Source organism: Dryas octopetala, chromosome 2 (assembly GCF_963921425.1).
Source record: "Dryas octopetala chromosome 2, drDryOcto1.1, whole genome shotgun sequence".
In the NCBI taxonomy this organism is placed as follows: domain Eukaryota; kingdom Viridiplantae; phylum Streptophyta; class Magnoliopsida; order Rosales; family Rosaceae; genus Dryas; species Dryas octopetala.
Genome location: NC_141367.1, coordinates 22347926 through 22375028, shown reverse-complemented (window position 1 = coordinate 22375028; position 27103 = coordinate 22347926). Strand labels below are relative to the sequence as shown.

At 35.8% G+C, this 27103-nt stretch overlaps 3 protein-coding genes across 3 annotated transcripts; 1 reads left to right on the top strand and 2 right to left on the bottom strand.

Annotated features, from left to right (window-relative positions):
• Positions 1-10959: 10959 nt before the first annotated feature.
• LOC147294183 (endo-1,3;1,4-beta-D-glucanase-like) lies at positions 10960-13982 on the bottom strand. Its single transcript, XM_086234046.1, has 7 exons — positions 13552-13982; positions 13285-13306; positions 12674-12806; positions 12303-12393; positions 12020-12115; positions 11759-11859; positions 10960-11330 (listed from the first exon to the last, which is right to left on the bottom strand). Exons 1-7 carry the CDS (start codon positions 13697-13699, stop codon positions 11190-11192), a joined length of 732 nt encoding a protein of 243 aa, XP_086090172.1. The 5' UTR covers positions 13700-13982; the 3' UTR covers positions 10960-11189.
• Positions 13983-16446: 2464 nt separating this feature from the next.
• LOC147294182 (endo-1,3;1,4-beta-D-glucanase-like) lies at positions 16447-20048 on the bottom strand. Its single transcript, XM_086234047.1, has 7 exons — positions 19813-20048; positions 19168-19189; positions 18578-18710; positions 18093-18183; positions 17771-17860; positions 17213-17313; positions 16447-16815 (listed from the first exon to the last, which is right to left on the bottom strand). The coding sequence occupies exons 1-7, from the start codon at positions 19958-19960 to the stop codon at positions 16675-16677; spliced, it is 726 nt and encodes a 241-aa protein (XP_086090173.1). The 5' UTR covers positions 19961-20048; the 3' UTR covers positions 16447-16674.
• A 3708-nt stretch (positions 20049-23756) lies between these two features.
• On the top strand, positions 23757-26776 carry LOC147294181 (uncharacterized protein At5g19025-like). Its single transcript, XM_086233123.1, has 2 exons — positions 23757-24562; positions 26600-26776. Exons 1-2 carry the CDS (start codon positions 23904-23906, stop codon positions 26640-26642), a joined length of 702 nt encoding a protein of 233 aa, XP_086089249.1. The 5' UTR covers positions 23757-23903; the 3' UTR covers positions 26643-26776.
• Positions 26777-27103: the final 327 nt, after the last annotated feature.

The window sequence follows — 27103 nt, the reverse complement described above, 5'->3', positions numbered from 1 at the left end:
AGTAGAAATGAAGACATGAACATCACAAAGAAGCTGCCTGATCCAAGTTAACTCAGCAGCAGTGAAGGCTAGAGCCCTATATTCAGCCTCAGTAGAGGACCTGGAGACAGTAGGTTGACGTTTTGAACACCAAGAAATGGGATTAGAGCCAAGAAAGATGACATAGCCAGTGGTGGAGCGTCTGTCATTGGGATCACCAGCCCAATCTGCATCACTGTAAGCAAGAAGATCAAGAGTACCTTTTTGATAATGAATGCCATAGTCAATGGTATGCTTAAGATATCTGAGAATGCGATAAGCAGCATCAAGATGAACATCTGTAGGAGCATGCATGAATTGACAGACTGTGTTGACACTAAAAGCAATATCAGGCCTGGTAAATGTAAGATATTGCAGAGCACCAACCAAGCTTCGAAATAAAGTTGGATCAGAAAGAGGTGTGCCAGCATACTTGAGCAGTTTGTGATTGGGAATAGATGGAGTAGAGCAAGACTTGCAATCCTCCATAGCTGCCTTCTTAAGCAAATCAGTGATGTATTTCTGTTGATTAACAAAGATACCTGTAGAAGTCCGAGTAATTTGCAAACCCAAAAAATAGTTGAGTTCTCTCAGATCATTCATTTCAAACTCAGACGAAAGCTCCTTAATAACGGCTGAAATGACAGAATCATCAGTGCCTGTGATGATAATATCATCAACATACAATAACAAAAGAACCATGGACTTGGACTGTGCATCACTTCTGACAAACAAGGAAGAATCAGCAAAGGAGGCCTTGAAACCTAGACTAGGAAGAAAAGAAGTAAACCTCTCATTCCATGCTCTAGGAGCCTGCTTCAAACCATAGAGAGACTTATTTAACTTGCAGACATAATGAGGATAAGAAGCATCAACAAACCCTTGAGGCTGCTTCATATAAACTTCTTCAGTAAGCAGACCATGTAAAAATGCATTTTTGACATCCAATTGCCGCAATTTCCATCCAAATTGAGCAGCCAATGCAAGAACCAATCTAACAGTAGAATGTCGGACTACTGGACTGAATGTTTCATCAAAATCCAAACCAGCCTCTTGACTGAAGCCTTGAGCAACCAACCTGGCCTTATATCTAGAAATGGAACCATCAGCATTTTTCTTAATACGATACACCCATTTACAACCAAAAAGGTTCTTGTGAGGAGGAAGAGGGACAAGAGACCAGGTACCTTGCTTCTGCAAGGCAGTGAATTCCTCAAGCATGGCCTGCTGCCACTGAAGAATGCGAGATGCAGAACCATAAGTCTTTGGTTCAACAAGTGTTAAATCAACAGGAGAGTGAGCAAGATAAGATTTAGGCTTAACAATACCTGACCTGGACCGAGTCTGCATAGGATGAAGATTAGAGAGAGGAGGTGGAGAAAAGGAAATGGGAATATCAAGTTGAATGGCAGGTGGTGAAATCGATGGAGAAGAAACATTAGGCTCACTAGAATGAGAGATAGGAGGCTCACTAGAGATAATAGGCTCACTAGAATGAGAGGAAGAGTGAGAAGAAGTACCTGAAGAAGCTTGAGCAGGAGCAATAGGAGACTGAGTACCATGACCTGAAGAGGAAACAACTGGAGAAGCAGGTTGGGCAGTGGGAGGGTGAACAGAAGAAGGAATGGAAAAATTAAGAACAACAGGAGACGCAGAAGAAGAAGATGACAAGGGAGAATCAATAGAAGAAGAAGACAAAGATTTATAAGGAAAAACAGATTCATCAAAAACAACATGTCTAGAAATATAAAATTTGGAACAAGCAGGATTAAAACATAGATAGCCTTTATAACCTGCAACATAGCCCAAAAAGATACATTGAGTGGTGCGAGATTGAAATTTAGAGTGATTATATGGTCTCAGAAGAGGATAACATGCACAACCAAATATTTTTAAATGATGAAGAGCAGGAAGGGTGCCATGAACTGACTCAAATGGGGACTTATGATTCAAGACTAGAGTAGGCATTCTGTTAATCAAATATGCAGCAGTACTACAAGCATAAGACCAAAAAATAGAAGGCAAAGAGGCATCTTTAAGCAAGGCTATAGCAGTTTCAACAATATGCCTGTTCTTCCTTTCAGCTAAGCCATTTTGCTGAGGTGTGTAGGGACAAGAAACTTGATGAGATATACCATGAGAAGCAAGATAAGAATGAAGAATTTTGTTTTGATATTCACCCCCTCCATCAGATTGTAAAGTATGAATTTTAGCAGAAAATTGATTAGACAAAAAGGCATGAAGCTTAATGAAAAGAGAAGAGACATCAGACTTATTTTTCATTGGAAATAGCCAAAGGAACCGTGTACACTCATCAATGAAGGAAACATAGTATTTGAATCCATCCAAAGATACAACAGGAGCTGGACCCCAAACATCACTATGAATGACTGAAAAAGGTATTACAGATTTATTTGAAGAAAGCTGAAAAGGTAGCTTTGACATTTTAGCAGCTAAACAAGACTCACAAAGACTCATGTGTGAATCTAAAGTACAAGATATCTGAGATTTGGACAACATTTGAGAAACTATCTCAGTTGCAGGATGCCCAAATCGTCTATGCCAAAGAGAAGACTTGACCGAGTGTCCAAGATAGGCTGTAGAAGGAGAAACTTGCTGAATAGGAGAAGAGTGAACAGAGGAAGGAAAAGATACTGTCTTGGGAATGGGATACAAGCCATGATTACTCAGACCTTTGAAGAGTATTGCTCCTGTCAGCTTGTCCTGGATACAAAAAGAGTGAGCATCACAAAGAAAAGAACAGTTATTATCAAGACAAAGCTTATGGACAGATAGCAAGTTAGCAGAAATCTTTGGAACATGAAAAACTTGGGATAAATGCAAAGGTTTTGAGGAAGTAGGAATAAAAGAGGAACCAGAATGAGATATGTGTAAGCCTTCGCCATTGCCAACAGTAATGGTATCTGAGGTGGAATATGGTTGAGGAGCTGAAATAGAAGAAAGATCAGCTGTCATGTGATGTGTTGCTCCTGTATCAGTTAACCAAAAATCTTGAATTGTTGCATCAGGCTGAAGAGAAGCATTCATAGCAGTGAGAGTGGAAGTAGGACCTTTGCCTTGGTAAGCAAAGTTGGTTCTGTGAAAACAATCAAGAGCAGTGTGCCCCTTCTTGAAACAGATTTGACATTGCTCAATATGCTTGGATAAAGGACTAATATTGAGTCGTTGAAAGCAATCTGCAGCAGAATGACCATGCTTTGCACAAATTTGACATTGAGAAGCTGAACCAGAAGCAGCATTCCCACCATAGCCACCAAAGTTACTATTTTGTCTATATCCAAAATTTCCTTGACCATTTGTACCACCAGAAGCAGCATTCCCACCATAACCACCATTGCCTCCAAAGTTACCATGTTGTCTATGGCCAAAGTTACCATTGAAACTAGGATTATATCTATTATTAGGACCATAACCTCTGCCATAGTTGCTATAGTTGCCATTGCCATTGTTACCAAAACCTCTGCCATAGTTATTTCCAAAAGAAGTCCCTCGACCCTGATAGGTATTATTCTGCCATGAACCCCTTCCTCCACCCCTCATAAAAGGAGGTTGATAAGGAGGAACAGCAGAGGATTGATGCTGAGAAGAAGGAACATCAGGCTGACCAGAAGATGGTTGAGAAGACTCTTTCTTGGCTAACATTGCAGACAAAGGAGTAAAACCTACATCTTGTGAGTTCTCAGAAATGGAAGCTTCTTCAGCAAGAAGGTTGATGCGAAACTCCTTCATAGTACAATTAATGTTCTGATGCCTGTGAATAGATTTCATCATTGTGAATTCAGAGGGAAGACCCTTAAGAGCAGTGATTATAATATCCTCATCAGAATAGAAAATCCCAACAGAAGCAATAGCATCTCGTGCCAACTTGATCTTATTCAGGTACTGAGCACAAGAATCATTACCCTTCTTAATATTGTGAAGATTAGTCTTCAATTGATGCACATGAGTGCGAGTAAGACTAGCAAAATTATCTCGCAGATTCTCCCAAACTTCTTGAGAGGTTTCACAACCAATAACACAAGGCAAAGCTTCACTTGATAGAGTAGCAAGAAGAAGAGTGATCAGGGCCTTATCGTTTTGCTCCCAGTCCAAGAAAGCTTGAGTGAGAGCAGCATTAGCACCATTTTCATCAGCAAAAGCATATTTGGGAGGACATGGAATTCGACCATTAATGTAACCCATAAGACCATGACCTTGAAGCATAGTCTCTATTTGATACTTCCAAACCATGTAGTTTGAGTCATCCAAGCGTACAGGAACTAAAGTGCAAATTTGAGGAAGAAGAGATATGGGAGTCATGGTGATCACAACAAGCAACTGAATATCAAGCACAAATAGCAATTGAGTAGCAATCGAGTAGCAATCGAATAGCAATCGAGTAGCAATCGAATAGCAATCGAGTGGCAATCGAATCCAACTTCACAATCTTCAACAAATAGCAACAATTAACTCAATTCAGAGAGAAAATTCACAAGCAATGATCAATTCAACACAAAATTTCAACTTCAAGCTTTAGCACAACACTTCAATCTGTCCAACACTTCAAGATTTCCAACCTTTCATTCTTTAACACTTCAAGATTTCCAAAAAATTGCATTCTTTCCAATACTTCAGCAAATCAACAAGACTAAAATCTTTCAAGAATTCACCGTTGTCTAAACTTCACAAAGAAACCAAAAAAACCAACAAGGACAAGACCAAGATCAAATCAGAGAAAGCTTACAGATCAGAGATCGAGAGCGCACCAGATCAAGACCAAGATCAAGAACAATCACGCCGAAGAAAAATTAGAGAGGAAAAACAGAGCAATCGCAGCAACGAACACGGATCAGTGGCTCTGATACCATGATTGAGCAAGTAAAATTTGTGATTGATAGCTGAGAAAATATGCAAGAAAATGAAAACTAAGCTGGAGAATTCTCATTATTCTCTCACACACAAAGTGATACAGTATATGAGCTTATAAAGCTGAAAACTGACTTCTAACAGATTCATTTCCATCAGCGTAACTAACTTGCCAGCTAATGTAACAGACTAACTTCTAGAAGCTGACAGTGGACTGCTGACTGAGCAAGCTTGGAAGCTGACTAGAGTGGCTGCTGACTAGGCAAGCGTACAGCTAACATGTATCAGTAGCTACTATTTGCAATAATAAACATGACGTTATGATTGCCACCATTGATAATATTCCAGAAGTGGGGAAAAAATTATGAGCAGTCTATAACAAATTTGACATGAAGTAAACCATTAGGAAATTTCATATTTATTTAAGTTTTTCTTTTCGGTTTCTCCAGAAGTGAACCTGGTTTTTCAGTTTTATCCAAAATCTCAATTTAAATGATAATTTCTTGAAATATAGATATAGTACTTCTAAAATAAAAAGATATAATAAGATTTGAAATTCTAATATAATTACTAACTTAGGTACTAAATTATATTTAAAATTCTAAATATATATAAATATAAAATATATGAAATATAATAAAATTATGTATTAAAATATTTTAAAATTTAATAATGAAATATAAAAATAAAAAAACAGTAAGCTCTTGAGGTTAGCCTAAGTAATGAAGGGTGGGTAGGGCAAGAGTTAGGATTAAACTAAGTTTGGACTTTGATTCCATCCAATGTAATAAAAAAATAATAAAAATAGAATAGTAAAAAATTCTTACTATCTTAATTAAGCTAAGTAAGATATGTTTTATTGATAAACATATATTTGAGAAATCAATCTAAATTAATAATATTGAGACAAAAACAAAGGAGGCGTTTGAAGAGCTAATGTGGATGCTTTAAAAACACAGGTTCACAACATATGCCTTTGACATTACTAAAAAATTGTGCATGACAGTTAGAAAATAATCAAATTTTCAATGCGAATGCTGCTGATCATGCAAATGATTGCTTCACTTCAGACTCTCAATGTGGATCCAGTTTACCATCTGTCATAGTGTCATGTCATGAAGTCTCACTTCCACTCTCTGCTCTCTGCTCTCTGCTCACAGGCCACAAGTTCTACATTCCCTCAGACCATCATCATCAGCATCCACCAACAAACTCAAATGGAGTCTTGCACCGCCATGCTCTAGTTGAAGCAAATTCATGCCCAAATGACATATACTTGCCTCTTGGCCCTTCCAATTTCTTTATTTTGCTTAACATATAATTAATTATTCTGATTGACTGGATCCCAGTCTTTTTCTTACATTTCTTTTTGGTGGTAAATCCATGGGCCAATTTGGTTGGACATGAATTTGTCTGATGTATGCATATGAAAGATGTATTAAAAAATTTAAATGCGTAGTTATAATAAACCAATAATATATATTAAGTTAATATTTTTGAATCTCGGAACTAAAATTATGATACAATAATTAACAATCTATATCATGTAACACAAACAAATCACATTCTGCAACAAAAGGATCCAATTTGAGTCTGTCTTTTGTAGCTGCCAAGTGCCAATTGAGAGCAATGCAAAGCCTAAACATAAAGACATGGAAAAACACAAATGCATCTGCTTTCACAGTCTGATTCATGTCACACTGAACTTGCATGTTCTCTCTGTCCTTATTTCTTTCAATTTAGATAATAGATCGGGTGTATATTTGAAATATTTTAAAGTTTATGGATCTCGTTGAAATAGCTTATATAGTTATATGTCAAAATTGAATTTATGCCAAAAATTATATTCTAATACTAGCAATAATTATATTTTTGTGGAAATGACCTTTTTGCCATCACTTTGCTATTTTATTTTAATTTTCATGTTTTGCTTTTTCAAAGTAAATAGGGCATTTGCATCTATGGCTTTAATTCAAGACCACATTTGAAGAAACATGAATTCCTAGCCAAACTAATTACCCTTTAAGATTTCATTAAAAAAATTATTTTTATGATGAGATTGAGCATATGAAGTGAGAATGTGAGGTATGTGGGATGGGAGTATCAGTGACGTAAAGAAGTTAGAAATGAGTTGATATGGAATAAACATATCATCTTTATAAATATGATTATATAGAAAATGAGGAATTTATTTTAAAATAACACTTTTCTCTTTGTTGGAAAAATTGTTGGAGTTCTTGTGAGTTGTGGCTGCTGAAATGATGATAGAAACTTGCTTCAAGGCACGTTGAACAACGCTTTCTTTCAGACAATATTTGCCCCCACTTCTTGTGTGTAGAGGGATTTGCAAATATGCCTTGTGGATACAATGAAGCCTAGTAACACTATTGTTTGTTAATGTCCTACACAACCAAAAACAAACCAAACACACAAATGGATATAACAAGAATACTCAAGTTTCACAAAGAACTAAAACTGCAGAAATTAGTTCTTTGTATTTGATTTGGTGAAAAGATGGAGAATGAGATAATAGTTGTTTTTTCTGTAAAAAATTCTGTAGAGAACTTCTCTTTTTATAATGAATCCAATGTGCCCTTTCATGAAATGGTATAGCAACCATTCATTTGAAATATTTATTCAAGAGGTATGATACCATTTGAATCATACCTTTTCATGAAAGGTTATGACTCTATGAATATAAAACACCTCTACAGAAAGTTTAGTAACCTTTCCCAAATGACACATTGATTCAATTCAAATTACAAATATTTGAAAATTATCTAACACTCTTTAGTATCTTAATCAAAGTTATATGTAGATTTTATTAACCTAAGAAACTAATATTTTAAAAGTATAACTGTATAATTAAATAAACTACACTAGAAACTTAAATATAAATTCTTTATTATAAACCATTTCATCCAACTAGATCTTAGTTGTATTTGACATTTTTTATGTGATGAATGATGAAGAAGGTCCATATCTAGAAAACTTGATTTTTTGTCAATTAAGATGTGAGAAATTATTTAACCCTTATAAAAGGGGTTGGTGTCATTCATGCCACCGACCTGGTTATTTCTTTGAAGTAAATTAATATAATATTACCAATTTTCATTAAGAAAGAAAAAGAAAGAGAGAAAAAAAAAGAAAAGATGAAGCTAATTGCTACCAATAATGGTTTAGAGGTTCATCCATAGATAGATGGAATCGTATATGACAATTACTTGGTAATATTAAAGTTAATAAATTGAGGGGGTCCTATAGACCGACATCGACAATGTAAGCCATAGATAGAGTTCCTAAGTCATAGATAATGTGATATTCCTAAATTCTGTATCGATAATGTGGTGGACAGTTCTAGGTACTTATGAACAACAATTTTTTTTTTCTTTGCCATTGATGAACAACAACTCTTTTTTTTTTTTTTTTGTTGCCATTGATGAACTACAACTCTTTAACCATGAAAGAAACGATGTCATCCTATACACTACAGTGCAACGTGAATTCATAGACAGATAAATAGTTATGCGCTACATTAAAAAAGTCTATCCATTAGTATAAGTGCAATATGTATAATTTATCTCCAAGTGAAGTTATGTGCCAACCTCTAAAGAAGGCGATATAGTGATATTCCTAAGTCTCAATCCCATATTAGTAATGTGTTGGGTAGATTTACGGGTCTTAAGTAAGGTTTAGGAGTCCAAAAGCCAATTTCAACTAATACTTTTAGTCAATGGTAATAAATATTTACCCTTACTTACAATGCTTGAATACGTTTTGGGAATTATGTTAATAACAAAAAATTATTCTGTGTAACTGATACATCATCAAGTGGTGTAACTAACCCAATGTGTCATGAAAGTTTTACTAAATAAATAAAAAATATATTTCTCAAACCAACCGTCTACTCAGATAAAAATAACCAACCATCTAGAATTTTAGCCAAAAACTAAAGTAAATAAGGAAATAAATCAGTCTGAACTTTGATGGAAGAATGAATATTATCCATTGGTAACTGGAAATGGGCAGTAATAAAATAATTTAAACTCATTCACTGAATATAAACATTCACCATTCATTGAATACCCAGGTGCATGTGCATCACATGGGATCTCCAAATGAGAATCTCATACTGAATTGGAAGCCATAAATAAGGCACACAAATACCCAAATTATTTTTATCTTATGATTTATGTTGTTTACAAAGTTTAGAGGAACTAATAGCTTGCCAGGTAGAGCGAGCTGAACAGGTACCATTGCTTGCAGGAAGTCATATAACTCTGTCCTTTTTTGAAGCATTTTGGGTACAAATTGTTCCAAGCTGTGGATTGTGATCTCGATTAGAGCATCCAAGTGAGAGGGGGGCCACTCTCATTGAAAACCTTTAACCTTTAACAACAAGGCTAAGCAATGCATCTTGGCCAAAGACTTTCCCATCCAAAGATTGCCAATTATCCCCACCATCATAGACTGATAAAACAACAATATTAACTTATAATATTGTTTTACATTTAATTCCTTTTTACAAGTTAAATTACAATTTGAAACGTATGAACTTATAATAATGAATTGGTAACTAATTACAAGAAAATAAAAAACAATTGGATACATTTCAAATTGTATTAACTTGTAACTTTGTAAGGAGCAATGACTTGTTAAATGTAAAGACCCAAACATTTTTCATAAAACAATAGTGCTCGACAATGTGTCTAAAGTGCATTTAGTTTTCTCCAATTCCAAGAGCATAGTTGAGGAGTTGTCATTGGCCTGAGTCTTCCATGAAATCACTCGTTGTCATTGTCCAAAAGCCCTAGTCTTTAAGGTAGAGTTTGTTTTGCATGAATGAGAATTTGAGAACGAGTATGAGATTTCATTTTTTATGTTTGGTATATTAAAAAATTAAAATATTTAATTTAAAATTAATTGACAATAGATAAAGAAATTCATGATCTCATTTTATTTATACAAAGTTTTATTTATTCGAGGATTCCTCTCCAAAATAATATGCACATTATTGAGAATGTGTTAAATATTTTACATTTTATATGGAGATGAGATGAGATAAGTGGTGCTACCTAGCATACTCTAATGCAGATGAACAGTAAATAAGCATGAATGTAGATGTCAACATAGTGCGAACATGGTGTCAACATAGTGTGAACATGGTGTCGACACACAAAATCGAGATGTGTTATAGTCGAAATCTAGATGTGCTGCAGTCAATTAATAATGTGTCGATATCATATATGCACCATGCCGACACCCGCATTCATGTTATTTATTAATTATTAGAGCCCGCCCCAAATGTTATATATTATAATACAATTCACCCAAGTATTCTTATCGTCCACGAAGAATATGTGGGGAAGTGGAAATGATTAGAAAGAGGAGAAATAGTAATAAAATCGGATAGGTGATGATTCCATGCGCTTTTTCCATGATGTAAAGTGTAAACATAGTGACAGTGTGACACTGTCAAAAGGGGCCCACATCTGAGTGCTGCGTTGCACCATTTGCTGACCAAGCGTGTTCCCCAAATGCTTCGTAGGAGCGTCAGATTTCCTCCACGTCACAAACATGATAAGCACAGAAACTTTTGTGTCCAACTGTCCATTTAACTTGAAAAACCTACACACCCAAAGCCCATTATCCACATTCATTGAGAGAAGCCCAGCCCATGCACGTACCATGAGATGCACTACCAAATCCCCACACAAAGCCCAAAATGTTACCCTTAAAACACAAAAAACACCCAAAGAGTGTTTTGGACACTTTGAGTGTCCTTAGAAGAAAGAACCCAATATTCATTACCAAGTTGTTTCCAACTGTTAACAAACAAAAAGTATTTGGGAAATCTTTTTTTTTTATGATAGTCTAACATATTAAGTTGTCAAATTATCGATTATAAAACTTAATTATCGATTAGGATCATAAATAAGGTAGAATCTTGTCTAAATATGTGATTCAATTTGATAGTTGGACAATATAACATATCTAATATCTGGTCAAAACACACTAAATATGCGATCCAAATACCCTAGTTTGTGAAAATGCCATAGTATTTTATTCATCAGATAAACATTCCACAAAACCCTGCTGCATTTTTCTTGTGTCCATTAGGTTAAAAACCAATACTTTAAGCAATGCAATGATGCATTGAAAACCTGTACCCCAAGCAGCTAACATTTACATACGTATATTGGCACATAAAAAGTGCAGGCATTATTTAACCATTACAGATACAAAGCAGATGAAAAGATAAACTCCACACTGTTCTCATCTTAAGTGACAATGAACAGTGCCATTCACTTGAGATGGTCCAAGAACCACTCCAACAAGTCTTGATGAGCCTCCTCAGCAGACTTAACAGATGCTTCGTCTTCAACATTGTACCTCGTGGTCCATCCATGTTCCACTTTTGGAAATATTTTCACATAGCTTTTGATCTGTGATTCCATAAAACAACACTGGTTCATATAAATCAACATTTTAAATCACTACCAGCTACAGCAGTGGTACCTCTCTTTCTTATCAATGAGTTTCCACATTATGCTTGTATACACCCCTTTTGTGTCTATCTCTCTTATCATGTGCTAGGTCACGTGATGAGAGAAATAGACGCGCAGGGTGTATACACCGTGATAGAGAAGTTTTCCTTAGTCTTAGTATGAAGGAGGAGGTCTTCAGTTCAACTATATTGAACCATTATTTAAATGGAGTTTGCTAACTAATTTATTGTGTTCCTATCATTTTTAGAAAAATTTTAAAATGCTAATTTTGAAATCACAGGACTAAGGAATGTCCATGATGAAAGTCAACAGAGGCACTAAATTAAGTATTGAAGACTGTTTTGATGAAGGATATTCATTCATACCTCAGTTTTTGCAATCAAAACCTCTTCAAATTGTTTCAAGACTTCAGGTGGAGTAATGTGATCAATCTCAGCTCCAAGTATAGCAATGGGAACCTTAACCTCTGAAAGTAGTTCCATCATCCATTGATCAACTAGGACTCAATCTTTGTGTGGCAAGAATCATAATATATACCAACTTTTTTTCTGTTCCTCTGATATTTCCATACTGAAAAATATAAAGGGGTGCTTCTGCTTTACACCCTCTAAATATAGAAGTCTTACCCTTGATATCATCCACGGTGGTAAATGCAGGATGCAACAAAACACCAGCTTTGATAAAGTTGTGGCCATGCTTTCCAAGTTCAACCACAACCTTTGCTGAGAACAGGACAAGTGATTCAATATGTCAGCAGAAACAATACTTACCATAGGTTGAACTACTGGATTGAGGAAGTGAAGTTAAAAACTGTCTAAATATGAGACATTTTATTAAACAGAACCGAAAAAAATAAACGTATTACCTAAAAGTAACAAAGAAGTTTACAGAAAATGAAAATGAACTCACCGCCCCAACAGAAGCCTGCAGCCCCAACTACAGAAACGCCTTTACTTTTTAAAGCTTCAATTACTAGTTTTGCATCTTCGAATCCCTTCTCCTATCAATACAAAAAATGATTCTTTAAAGAAGTAAAAGTTTTAACAATATCTGAACACTCAACAATTCTGTAGCAATTTTTATAACAGCGCAACATCAGACAGCCCAAAATGAAAAATTCCCAATAAGTATCTGAAAGTGTAGTGCCAGATGAAACTGTAAATCCAAGTATCTCAATGTGATACTTGTACAAGTATCATGTAGAGAAACTTGTAAAGTACTTCAATTACAAAGAAATTTATAGATATAAGCATCAAAATAAATTGAATTAAGGAACCAACCGGACTATGATCTTTTAACCAAACAGGTAGAGAGTCAAAAGACCCATCATCTCCAAGTACAAAAGGATCTCCATAAAAGAAGTCAGGAACCACAACAAAGAATCCAGCAGCTGCAACTTTGTCTGCAAACTTCCTTCACAACAGAAGGCATGGTATATGGTATTATGGAAACATGCAAACTATACACATAGTGATTTAGGTGATCAATAACACAACTGCTCTTCAAAGAAAATTCTGATGTTGGAAACTGGAAGGATGAACTATCCTTCATTATATTGTAGAGTCAACACTCTAAATCCAGGTGGGTATCTTCTACGCATCAGCAAGGGGAGATATGAAAGTTGCTATATCCCTTTCAAAAATTTGGTTACATATATATATAAAACCTATATAACCAATTGTACTCTTCATGTAAATTGTTTCAGTGTCCACCAAGTCATCAAATTTAATCAGCCTAACTGATGGCCCAGAGTTGATATGAGAAAAGGGACAACATAAAAATTTAGGTTCAAACTTAAGAAAAGTGGTCCAGAGAACTCATCTAGCAGACTATGAAAAACAAATAAATTAGCTGTAGAGAAACAGATCATATGGGAATAAGCTAGTCATACCTCAAGTTTGGAGCTTGAAATCCTGCATGGCAAAGAAACATGTCAAGTCAAACCTGATTCCTTTATTCATCAGTCAACCAAACAAACTTTGAGCACCCATTAACATACACAACCTAACAATCAGTCCTCACTAAACCAAAAACGCAAACAGACCACTCAAATACACAAGGGAAATAACCCATATCACAGAATGAAGGAACAAATTTAGAAAATACTGAACTAAAGGGAAAAAAAGAAGAAGAGATTTTTGAAGTGGTGGGAAAGTACCAAAAATGTCAGAGAGGAAAAGAATGGCAAGCTTAGAGTGAGGGGAGCCAGTGACATAGGACTCGAGACCCCCAAACTTCTCAACATGGCCGGATCCACTGGATGGGTTGAGGATTGGTGGGTTTGAGCAGCACTGAGGGCCTGACATTCTCTATTTCTCTCTTTTCTTTATCTCTGAATCACAAAGTGCACATACACTCACACACTCTTTGCCACTATTTAATCAAGCTAGGAGACTAGATATTTAACTACTCCACTATTTAATTAGTGGAGTAGTTAGCATCTGGTTTCTAAATTACTGGCAGGTGCATATTGGCATATTGCAAGTGATATGCACTCCCAGAGTCCCAGGGCCAACAAAAGTATCTTTTTTGTTTTTTTTTTCTTGTTCTGACCAACAAAAGTATCTTTAGTGTTACGTGGATACAATCATACAAATATATATATCAAATTCTAAATCAATACAATAATTTACGTAGAAACTTTTAAGCGGTGGCCCTGGTAAGTTTGGAAGGGAAGGTAGGAGTCTAGGAACCTTCTACCTGTCAATGGAATAAAGATTTACCTTCCCGATTGGACTCAAATCTATCTAAACCTCTTTTATTTTTGCAAGTAAGATATAGGCATGCATAACACATCATTTTGTGAGTAAATTAACTTGGTGATCTCAACATTTTTTTTTTTTTTTGATTTGGTGATCTCAACATTATTAATAAAACATTAACATGAATTGAAGTAACACATCATATGGTGAATAAATTTAATAAAATTAATGACTCTTAACTGTATTTTTTTAAGCACATATATCACATGAAATAAAACTAAATCTTCCATGGGGCATGCCTCAATGGGACATCTCTCACATGAGGTGGATCCCACAATCATGTGGATTCTACCTCATGTGAGAGATGTTCCATTGGGACATGCCCATAGAAGAGTCTATTTATGAAATAATGGAAAAACTTTCATCGGTTTCAAGAGATTTGATATTACATAGGAAAATAACTTGCATGTCCCTGTAGGAATAGGCTGGTGTCATAGTAAAGAGAGAAAGAGAGAAGAATGAGAGGAGAGAAAGAGAAGAAAGAGAGGAGAGAAAAGAGAAAGAGCCAATAAGAAAAATATAGAGATGTCATCTCTCTCTATCTAGTGATAGATAAGTTTCTCTCATTAAGAGACAACCATTAACCATGGTATATTAGTAACATCTCACTCATCATGTATTACTTAGTATACATTTGAATTGTTTTATGGTTTTCGAACTTCAAAAAAATAAAAATAAAAACTCATTGGGTGGCCATTTTGACCATGGAGCTGCAAGCCTTCAACAAACGGCATGGCCAATACCAAGGCGCTCCAAAGTCCAAAGTCCAAACTTATTGGCGTGTCATTATTAATAATCAATATGATCCAAAATGATTATAAAAACCAATTCATAATTAATTGATGTGGACTCGTTTGGATGATTGGTTTGCTTAAGACAATAAGCATAACACCAAACCCGTTGAAATGACATATTCTTTATTCTGTATTATGCACCAACAATTAACAGAACTTAAACTTAAGAGAGCATAAAATGGAATCTAAAATTAGGATCACAGAATTAAACCATCAACCAAACGCCAAACACCAAAAACCTTATACAAAAATAGGAGTACTGTTATTTGCACACCAATTTTTTTTTTTTTTTGCATACCATTTTCTCTATTTTTCTGTCAATACATCCTCTATCCTTTTCTAAAATTTGGAAGTACCCGACCCACCCTGTACACAGTCGCCTATGTTGCCGGATTCGTCGGCGAACCTCCTCCTCCCTCTCCATCTATCTTTCTTTTTCTCTTCCTTTTCTCTCTGTTTCTCTTTCCCTTTCTCTTTTTCTCTTCCCTCTCACTCTCTCTCTCACTCACCCAGCCCTCTAGCCGGATGGAAAGGGAGGCCGCCAAGGTTGACAGAAATTTTCGATCTGGAGGCTGGCGGTGGGTTGCAGGGGGAGGAAAGAGGAGGGATGGGTTGGACTTGGCTAGGTTGGTGGATCTAGGAGAGAGCAAGGGAAGGGGAAGAAGGAGGAAGGGGTGTGTTTGCAGAGAAAGGCAAAAAGGGAGAGAGGAAAGAGGGAAGGAGAGAGAGAGAGAGGGGGTGTGTGTGTCTTTTCATTTTGTTTTTTGTTTTTTTTTTTTTGTTTAGGAGGGGTGTGCAAAAAAAAAAAAATTTGCAAATGCAGTGGTAGAGTTCATTTCAAATTGAAGATCAATATTTCATTTTATAGATCACAAATATAAACTCTGAAGTAAAATTCATTTTAATAAGCTCGCCCATCATGTTAAAAAGTATATATCTCTACAACCTCTCTCATGTCAACACATGAATTACATTATATCTCCTTGTCTCTCGTCTTAAATTTTTGAACTTTTACTCTAATGCCTCTCTTCTTTTTTATTTTTTATTTTTTTAAATAAATGTATCATTTCTTCTATCCATTTAATAAATGTACTACAATTTTTGTTACCTCCCTTTGCCTAGATATTTTCTTGTTTGTTAAAAACTTATAACATTGAAAATTATTTAAATATACAATTTTTTTGAGAATATCTAAATATAAAAGTTGGGCATGAAATTAAATTTTTAAAAATATATCCAAAATTGATATCTTTTTTAAAGATCTCTTTGAGACTATTTTAATGGTATAATTTTTATCGTAACTAAATTTATCCATTTTATGTCATTTGACTATTTGAGTATGTAAAAAAATATTTTAAAAAATATAGTTATTGATCTGAAGCTATTGAACTACACCACTACAAAGCAGTTCAGTTCAATAAATACCAAAACAACCACTGCAGATGCTCTAAGCTCCACACTGCCCTCATCTTTTTGTGGCCATGCACACTGCTCTCATCTTAAATGACAGTAGAATACATTATTGATGACACCATTCGGTGTTCACTTCAAACAATGCATTTCAACCCTTTACTCTCCAAACAACAAAAATTTACATCTATATATTGGTACATAGATAGTAGTGCAGGCATTATTTAACCATTATGAATAAAAAGCAGTTGATAAGATAAGGTCCACACAGTTCTCATCTCAAGTGACGATAGAACACTAAAGTGATGATACCATTCACTTGCAATGGCTCAAGAACCACTCCAACAAGTTTTGATGAGCCTCCTCAGCAACCTTCACAGCTTCTTCGTCTTCAACATTGTACCTCACGGTCCACCCATGAACCACTTTTGGGAATATCTTCACATGGCTTTTAATCTGTGATTCCATGAAACCAACAGTCATTTCAACAACTTTAAAATTTTAATCACTACCAGCTACCACAGTGGTTCCTCTTTCCCCATCAAGGTCTTGTGTATAACTCTATTGAACCCTTATTTAAAGGAGCCAAATATTTTCATCTGACCCCAAACAGTTGAGGTAATTTGTCATATCACAAATGTCCCACATTGAAAACATAGAATATCTTAGCATAGTATATAAGCTCTTGGGAACTATTCCCTTACAAGTTGGTTTTGTAAAGGTTGGTAAGGGCAAGTTCTACATATAAACCATGACTTAATTGCATGTCATAATAAGAAAGACAAAATCCATGATTAAAATCAACAAGGGCATTAAAATTATTGAAGACTGTTTTGATGAAGGATATTCCTACCTCAGACTTTGCAGTTAAAGCCTCTTCAAATTGTTTCACAACTTCGGGTGGAGACATCTGATCAATCTCAGCTCCGAGTATAGAAATGGGAACCTTAACCGCTGAAAGTAGTTCCAGGAATGTATCAATAAACTGAGACTGAATATCACATTTTTGATCTTCCTCTAATATCTTCTTTAACCAACAGTATTAGAGTGCTTCTATTTTACACCTTTCTTAATGTGAAGAAAAATTTTATTACCAGAAAACTCTCAAACAGAATTACTTATACACCATCTTCGAAAACCAACATAATTAGAGTGCTTCTATTTTACACCTTTCTTAGTGTGAAGAAAAAATTTATTACCAGAAAACTCTCAAACAGAATTACTTATACACCATCTTCGAAAACCAACATAATTAGAGGGCTTCTATCACCTTTCTTAGTGTGAAGAAAATTTTTATTACCAGAAAACTCTCAAACAGAATTACTTATACACCCCCACAAGTGGTGGCCATGGCTGCCCCCTGCTGCCATGGCACAATACAAAGAAAAGAAAAAAAAATAAAAAATCTTACCCTTGATATCATCCAGAGTGACGAATGAAGGATGACATAGAACAGCAGCTTGGATAAAGTCATGCTTTGCAAGTTCAACCACAACCTTGGCTGAGAACAGGACAAATAATTCAACGTCAACTGAAACAATATTTTCCATATTGGTTGAACTAATGAATTGAGAATGTGAAGTAAAACACAGCCTAAGTGTTAGCCCCCACAAAACAATGTTTAAATATGAGACATTTTTGTTAAGCTGAAAAAACAACTAATAAATCACATATATATACGTATATACAGAAAAATAAAGCATAGAAGTTAAGGGAAAAGAAAATGATCTCACCCCCCCAACAGAAGCCTGCAGCCCCAATTGCAGAAACACCTTTACTTTTTAAAGCTTCAAGTATTGGTTTTACATCTTCGGATGCCTTGTCCTACCAATACAAAAACAAGAGTTTGGAAGCTAAATATTTTAACAATACTTGAACACTCAAAAATTGCATAGCAACTCTTAAAACACCACAATATCAGGTCCACATATTTAACCATTGTCACACAAAAGGTGGAAACAGCCTAGCATAGCATTTAATTTTTTTGATAAGAAGCAGAGTGGTTAAAAACCGTATAAAGTTTAAAACAACAACAATAATGGGACTGCCAAGCTGAATCCACACACATCTTCAACTTCAAACAGCCTAAAATGAGAATTTTCGAATAAGTATCTGAAAATTTTATTTCAATTCAAGAATCACAAAGCGATACATGTATAAGTACTTAATTTATAAATAAAAAAAATTATTGATTTGCATCAAAATAAAAAAAACCAACCGGTCCATGATCTTTTATCCAAGCAGGTAGACCGGCATAGGACCCATCTTCGCCAGGTACAAAAGGGCTTCCTTGAAAGAAGTCAGGGACCACAACAAAGAACCCAGCAGCTGCAACTTTGTCTGCAAGCTTCCTTTACAACAGAAGGCAGGTGGCATTAGTAAAGTGTATTTGATATTTAGGAAACATTCCTATAAATAAAAAATGATATTTTGGAAACATACTAACTATATAGTGATTTGGGTGAATAACACAAATGTTAAAAAAAAAATCTCTGATTTTGGAATCCTTCATTATAGTATAAAGTTGAAAGTTGCTATATTTGATAGACAATCTGAAACTAATGGTTGTAGCTATTTTTCAAAATTTAGTTACTTATAGACCTATTATAACCTTTTCTCCCTTAACAATTGTACGCATTAAGTAAACTGTTTCAAAGTGTTCACTAAGTCATCAAATTCAATCAGCAAGTGTGACTGATGGTGCAGAGTTGATATTAGAAAAGGGACAACATAAAAAAGGTTCAAATTCAAGAAAAAAACGATAGAAATAACTGAGCGGTAAAAAACAGATATGGGATTAAGCCATACCTCAAGTTTGGAGCGTCATATCCTGCATAGCAGATCAACATGTAATATTAAGTTATTAACAAGTGGTGTGGTGATAAAATATCACAGCAAGCAATTATATAGTAGAGACAGATGGTTTGAAGGATCGTATATGAATTATTTTACGCTAACATCACTACTTCATTCCCAATTTCAAGCACCCAAACGGGGAAAGAATGAAAACAGAAATCATGATTAAAAGAAAACGAAGAAAGAAAGACACAGAACTGGGGACACAAGTAAATAGTATATTGAAAAAACAAGTAAATACCCAAAGGCCAAATATAAAAGCTTTATGTCACAAAAGATTAACAAAGACCCATTTTCATGACCAAATGGAATATCATCGAGGCTAGATTATCAACAACGGAAACAGAAAAGATCATCCACAAAGAAAAAGGAAAAAGGAAAATGTCAAAAGTTGATTCCTTCATCAGTCAACCAAACATATCCAGATCCCCCATCAGCATATACAACCAAAAAAATAATAATCAGTGCCCGTTAAACCAAAAACACACACAGGCCACTCAAATACACAATAACCCACATCATAGAATGAATCAAAAATACAAAATACTAAACCAAACAAAAAAAAGAACAGAGATTTTTGAAGTGGTGGGAAAGTACCAAAAATGTCAGAGACGAGAAGAATGGCAAGCTTGGAGTGAGGGGAGCCAGTGACATAGGAGTCGAGACCACCAAGCTTTTCAACATGGCCGGATCCTCCAGATGGGTCTAGGGTTGGTGGGTTTGAGCAGCACTGAGGGCCTGACATTTTTTCTCGTTCTCTCTGAATCACAAAGCGCGCAAAACACAGACTCTTTGTCACTATTAAATATTCAAACGAGCTCGCACGGTACAGCTAAAAATAAATGGATGGACTTGTAGACTAGTGGTTGGGAGTAAGCACAACGTTTATTTGCATCATCTCAAACGTCACCGTAATTTTTCAATGAAAAGAAAATCGTCACCATAATATTCGATGGTGCATGTGCATCGAATAATAAAACAGGGAACAGTCCAAATAATTGAGATCACAGACATACATGCAGGGCCCAAGTTATAAATTCCAATACCTAACAAAATGGGAAATTATAAATTTGGGTGCGTGGCACCATATTTGGACTTTTTAGAATTTTAATAGTATTTTATGGTAGCGTGTTAACCAATTGTCCTTTTCTTTTGGAGTGCCTCGCAACTCTAGTGGTAAACCCAAAAAAAACTTTAGTGGTAAACATTTTACCTTCACATCTATAATCAAAATTCAATTATCATCCTCTTTCTTCTGGGCTTGCGTTTCTTTTGTACAAAAATATATTACAAATCTCTCTGTTTTTTAAACTTGTAAAATGATAAAAAAAAAATGATGACCATAAAATGAGAACTCGTACAATCGTACATCTCAGATTCAATTTCTCATAAACGCACAAATATATTGATTTTTCTTGTTATGTGTGAGTCATATGACTTGCAATTAATTGAAAGTTAATTCATAATAAATTACTAAAAACTCAATAAAAAATGATTTTAAAGTCTATTTTTTGGCTCTTAATAATAAATAAACTCACATAATATTTCTAATAATAAAAAAGTCAACCTAATAAGACATAAACTCACATTTTTTAAAAAAGTCACTCAAACTCACAAAAAAAATAAAAGAAATACACTAAGGGCAATAACTCTGTATCAGTAGCTACTATTTGCAATAATAAACATGACGTTATGATTGCCAGTTTGCCACCATTGATAATATTCCAGAAGTGGGGAAAAAATTATGAGCAGTCTATAACAAATTTGACATGAAGTAAACCATTAGGAAATTTCATATTTCTTTAAGTTTTTCTTTTCGGTTTCTCCATAAGTGAACCTGGTTTTTCGGTTTCCTCCAAAATCTCAATTTAAATGATAATTTCTTGAAATATAGATATAATACTTCTAAAATAAAAAGATATAATAAGATTTGAAATTCTAATATAATTACTAACTTAGGTACTAAATTATATTTAAAATTCTAAATATATATAAATATAAAATATATGAAATATAATAAAATTATGTATTAAAATATTTGAAAATTTAATAATGAAAAAAAAAAAAAAACAGTAAGCTCTTGAGGTTAGCCTAAGTAATGAAGGGTGGGTAGGGCAAGAGTTAGGATTAAACTAAGTTTGGACTTTGATTCCATCCAATGTAATAAAAAAATAATAAAAATAGAATAGTAAAAAATTCTTACTATCTTAATTAAGCTAAGTAAGATATGTTTTATTGATAAACATATATTTGAGAAATCAATCTAAATTAATAATATTGAGACAAAAACAAAGGAGGCGTTTGAAGAGCTAATGTGGATGCTTTAAAACACAGGTTCACAACATATGCCTTTTTCATTACTAAAAAATTGTGCATGACAGTTAGAAAAGAATCATATTTTCAATGCGAATGCTGCTGATCATGCAAATGATGCCTCACTTCAGACTCTCAATGTGGATCCAGTTTACCATCTGTCATAGTGTCATGTCATGAATGTTGAGAGTAATGTGGAGCAATGTCCCACATCGAAAAACTAAAGCTTAGTATATGTGCTTATAAGTCTTGAGCCTCTCCACCCATTGCCAATTAGTTTTGGGTTGGATGCTCTAATTCTATCACGGTATCAAAGCTTGGTTATTCGCGTGTAAGGCCCAACGGCCACACGTGCTCCCACGTCATCCAATACAATTTGTTCACGTGTAAGGCTCAAAAATCTCGCCACACGTGCGATGGCGTGTTGAGAGTAATGTTGAGCAATGTCCCACATCGGAAAACTAAGGCTTAGCATATGTGCTTATAAGTCTTGGGCCTCTCCACCCATTGCCAATTGGTTTTGAGCCTTACACGTGAACAAATTGTATTGGATGACGTGGGAGCACGTGTGGTCGTTGGGCCTTACACGCGAATAACCAAGCTCTGATACCATGATAGAATTAGAGCATCCAACCCAAAACCAATTGGCAATGGGTGGAGAGGCTCAAGACTTATAAGCACATATGCTAAGCCTTAGTTTTCCGATGTGGGACATTGCTCCACATTACTCTCAACAATGAAGTCCCACTTCCACTCTATGCTCTCTGCTCTCTGCTCACAGGCCACAAATTCTACATTCCCTCAGACCATCATCATCAGCATCCACCAACAAACTCAAATGGAATCTTGCAGCACCATGCTCTAGTTGAAGCAAATTCATGCCCAAATGACATATACTTGCCTCTTGGCCCTTCCAATTTATTTATTTTCCTTAACATATAATTAATTATTCTGATTGACTGGATCCAAGTCTTTTTCTTACATTTCTTTTTGGTGGTAAATCCATGGGCCAATTTGGTTCGACATGAATTTGTTGATGTATGCATATGAAAGATGTATTAAAAAATTTAAATGCGTAGATATAATAAACCAATAATGTATATTAAGTTAATATTTTTAAATCTCAAAACTAAAATTATGATACAATAATTAACAATCTATATCAAGTAACACAAACAAATCACATTCTGCAACAAAAGGATCCAATTTGAGTCTGTCTTTTGTTGCTGCCAAGTGCCAATTGAGAGCAATGCAAAGCCTAAACATAAAGACATGGAAAAACACAAATGCATCTGCTTTCACAGTCTGATTCATGTCACACTGAACTTGCCTGTTCTCTCTGTCCTTGTTTCTTTCTCTTCTTGTGGCTACCAAAGCATACATAATATATATTGCTTTAAAATTCATAAATAGCAGGATAATCAGCAACTTGTTCATGGGTTTCATCAAAAAATTTGATTCTGACTTGAATTTGATTAATTTACTCTGGCCTCACCCTGTCAGTCCATGTTGGCATTAAATCAAATAGTCTTTGGAATTAGGGAAAACCCACCTAATGGGTTGAATTAAGTAGATATTAATTTAGAGATAATGGTAAGCCTATCATATGCTTCTACCTCTCTCATTTCATTGGATTTGAATAATTTTATCTTTTAATTGAGGTTAGTAGAAAGAAGACTCTTTAAGAAATTAATTTTCAGGTCACCAAGTAATTAATTTTTCATAACAAATAAGAAAAATCACAAAGTAGGAAAATAAAACGTTTAATCGAAAAGTCATTCCTTCGTTCTGGTCAATTCTTAAAAAGTTGATAAACAATTTGATTTTGATATGTGGAGCTTTAACACACAATTATTATCAGAACTCACAATAGTAAACCACCAACCTCTGCCCGAACAATTTTTTCAATTAATTATATCCTTCTAAACAAATTAGTTTATAATGTACTTAAAAATTTAAAAATATTTTTGAAAACAAAATAAATAAAAAAATGAAAATGATGTAAAAAAGAAAGGAATATACTTCTTTTCACATAGTTAACAAGCAAGCAAGATTTTTGGCCAAAAAAAAAAAAAAAACAAGCAAGCAAGATTTTGTTTTTCCCGGCCAAAAAAAAACAAAAACAAGCAAGCAAGATTTGCTGCAAGTCTTGCTTGCCACTCTCTCCAAAAGGCGCGTGAGCGAGTGAGCCCTCCGTCACCAGCAGCCCCCGCTCATTGTCTTCTGTCTCTTCTCTATCATTTCCCGAAAGGCCGAAACCTATACATACACAAACACCTCCATTAATTTGAAAAATAATCTCAAAAAAATAAATCCAAAATAAATTAATTTAAAACAAAAAATAGCAAAAACCCCCGTCCCCGTTTTTCTCTAACATGCGCCATCTCCTATTCGCCACCACCACCACCACTACCATGCGCTCCCCAGCCACCGCCACGTCATCATCATCTTCCTCCCCCCCAACCCCCAAACCCAAATCCCCAAACCCTAACAACCCTAACCCTAATTGCACCCTCCTCTGCAAGCACTCGCCTTCTGCAACCCTCGACCTCCTGATCCTCGTCCTCGTCCTCTTCTCCGGGACCTTCCTCATCACCTCCTACTTCTCCTACATCTTCAACTCGCTGTCGCTTCTCCTCCACCACTCCACCCCCCACCTCTACCACGCGCCGGCGGTCCCTTACCTCGTCGGCTTCGTCGCCTTCTTCGCGCTCGCGCTCGCGCTCGTCGAGTTCTGCTGCGGCGCGCGGTCGCGCAGGTGCGAGAGGCCCGGGTGCAAGGGGTTGAAGAAGGCCATGGAGTTCGATTTGCAGCTGCAGACAGAGGAGTGCGTCAAGTCCGGCGCCAAAGAGATCGATCGGCTGCCGTGGAAGGGCGGCAGCGAGGCCAATCCGGATTACGAGTGCCTCAGGTCCGAGCTGAGGAAGATGGCTCCGCCCAATGGCCGCGCCGTGTTGCTGTTTCGCGCGCGGTGCGGTTGCCCCGTGGCCAAGCTCGAAGGCTGGGGTCCTAAGCGCGGCCGCCGGCATAAGAAGTGAGTTTTCCGATTCTCCTGGATGCATGCATTGAATGGTTCATGTTTTATATATAGTGATCTGGGAAATTTTCATTTTTGAGCACTCTTTTACATGCAACTTGCTGTTTGATCGAAGTTGCTTTATTTTATAGAAATTTGTATGAAATGTCGTAGAGGTAGAGCTTATTGAATCTTTTATGTCATTATTTGGAGATGGTTGCACTGCATCCTCTGGTTACTCCTTTATAGTCATATGCAGGAATTACACAGCTAGGTTTGAGTCCAAGTTTGATATCGCTTATATAAAATCTTCAATCAATTATGTGGTGCATATTTAAGAATAGAAGCATAGTTGTTTGAACAAGTCTGTATTGTAGAAGGTAGAAGCAGGGGTTTTTTTTTTTGGAAAAAGGATTCTTTTTGTGTTGGTGGATTTTGCTTATAGTTCAACCTTTTCTTCATGCACCCACCCCTCAAACATGGTCTTCCATTTTGTATCACTTGCTAGATTTGTTCTGTAGCCATGGTGATTGGTGATGGATCTGGCATTTTTGAACAATCTAGGCTAGAACAATGTTTTACTTGCTTAGTGGAGCCTGAATTATCTGGGAGTTGAATGGTATTTGTATTTAGTACATATATTTTCCATTGATCTGTGTGAATTTGCACATTTCATTAGCACATAGGAATATCACTCCATTATAGAGATGTAAAATAAACCGGCTCATGAGTATGGTATGGATATCACATGTTTCAAACCCTGTAACTATGTGGCATGGCATGTCCAATGGCTCGTGTAAGGCACAAGAGTGGTTTGGAGGTTTGGATTGGTAGTTTGAAGTCGATAAGCAAGGGGTCTCTAAAGTGGTACAGACATCAACCTTGGTGGTGCAAGGTAGATTATCAAAGGGTTGGTGTGGAAAGCTTTTTATCAGAATTTGGAGAAGCTTGACATCAATGCAATGGTGGCGGTGTAGGTGATAAGTATGGTCTTATGTGCTAAATGCATGACAGCTGCGGTATAATTTTGGGGTGTAGGCCAAGAAAGGTCATTTCACAAGTAGTTTGTGAATGGTTATCTGAAGTGTTAGCTTTTGCACCATGGTTGTATTGATCATGGCAGACAAATCGAGTAGAACATGTCTTTAATAGTTCTATATGTTTTCCTCCATAAAATTTAGTTATATGCAAACTTGAGTCCTTGATTTAGAACTGATATGATAGTATGACTTTTTCTTGATATTAGACCAATTTACTGTTGTAGCATGCAGGGGCATCCCATTTAAAGTACCCAGCCACTGCATGTTCTAGATCTTCATGACCAACCATAGTATTGAGCTTGTACTGCCAGAGAGTAATATCTCATAAGAGGCCTTTGCCTATGTATTTGCTAGTCGGGCAAGAGAGTAGTTCGGACTTTTTTTAACACCTTACCTACTATACAAGTGTCAAATGAGAGAAGGAGTGGGAATGCATATTGAGAAGCAACAGCTAAGTTTAGGAGAATCTGTAAGCTGTTTGGGTTCACTTTACTTTGTTGTCATTCAGGATAAGTCCTATTTATGGCACACCTTATCTGCAACGCAAGTGTCAAGTGAGAGCAGGATTTGTAATGCAGGCAATAGTGAGAAGCAACAATATAATTTAGGAAGCACCTGCAAATTGTTTGGGTTCACTTTACTTTATCCTCGTCCAATTTATGGGTGGCATTTGTGGTTCAATTAAATTCTGAATCCTAGGAAGGTTCTGGCAGTTACCTTGATGACTATGTGTGCTGAACTGCTGATTTGGTTTTAGTTTTGCCATTGGTTCTTTCAATGCGTTTTCTTAATTTAAGCCACCCCCTCCTCCCTCAGTAGGTTTCAGATGTATTTTGTTGGGGTGCACTATTATTTATTTTGCAAGTGTTTTGTGTCTTAACAATTGCATGACTCAACTAAACCCCGAAAGGGGCTTTGAACATTTACTTGGAATTGCAACCGTGCAAGCTATGTAAACTGCATCTGCATTGTTAACGTTGGGTACGATCATAATCTAAATTCTCTGGTGTTGCAGGGCTGTGGCCGGCATGGCTCTTAATGGAGGAGATAATCGCTGATTGTTTGGGATGCTTTCGTCACCGGAGTTCCCCTTACATGTTCAATCAGTTACCTGTTAAATTATAGTTGTTCCTTCTTTTTCTCCTTTTTTCAGATGACTTAACTTTCAATTAAAACATTTTTTTAAGAATCATTTATCTCTGGCGCACTTATATGTCTGAAACAACCTTGACTAGACAAGCATCTTCTAGAGCGATAGTCTCTCATATGTGGAAGGATATAACTAAATTAATGCGAATAAATATATGAAGTGTCAATTGAGTATTTATTTCACAATTAAATCTAACGTCCTTAGCCATGCTTGCCATTGCCGAACTAATGGATTTAAACTTTTATACCATCATTTACCTTTGAGAACTGAATGAGGTAAGCTATGCAGCTATGCTTCATGGGTTGAGTTGGTTGACGAAATGCATATCCTATGTCTTCCGAGTGATGAAGGTCTTTGTTGTTAGTTTAG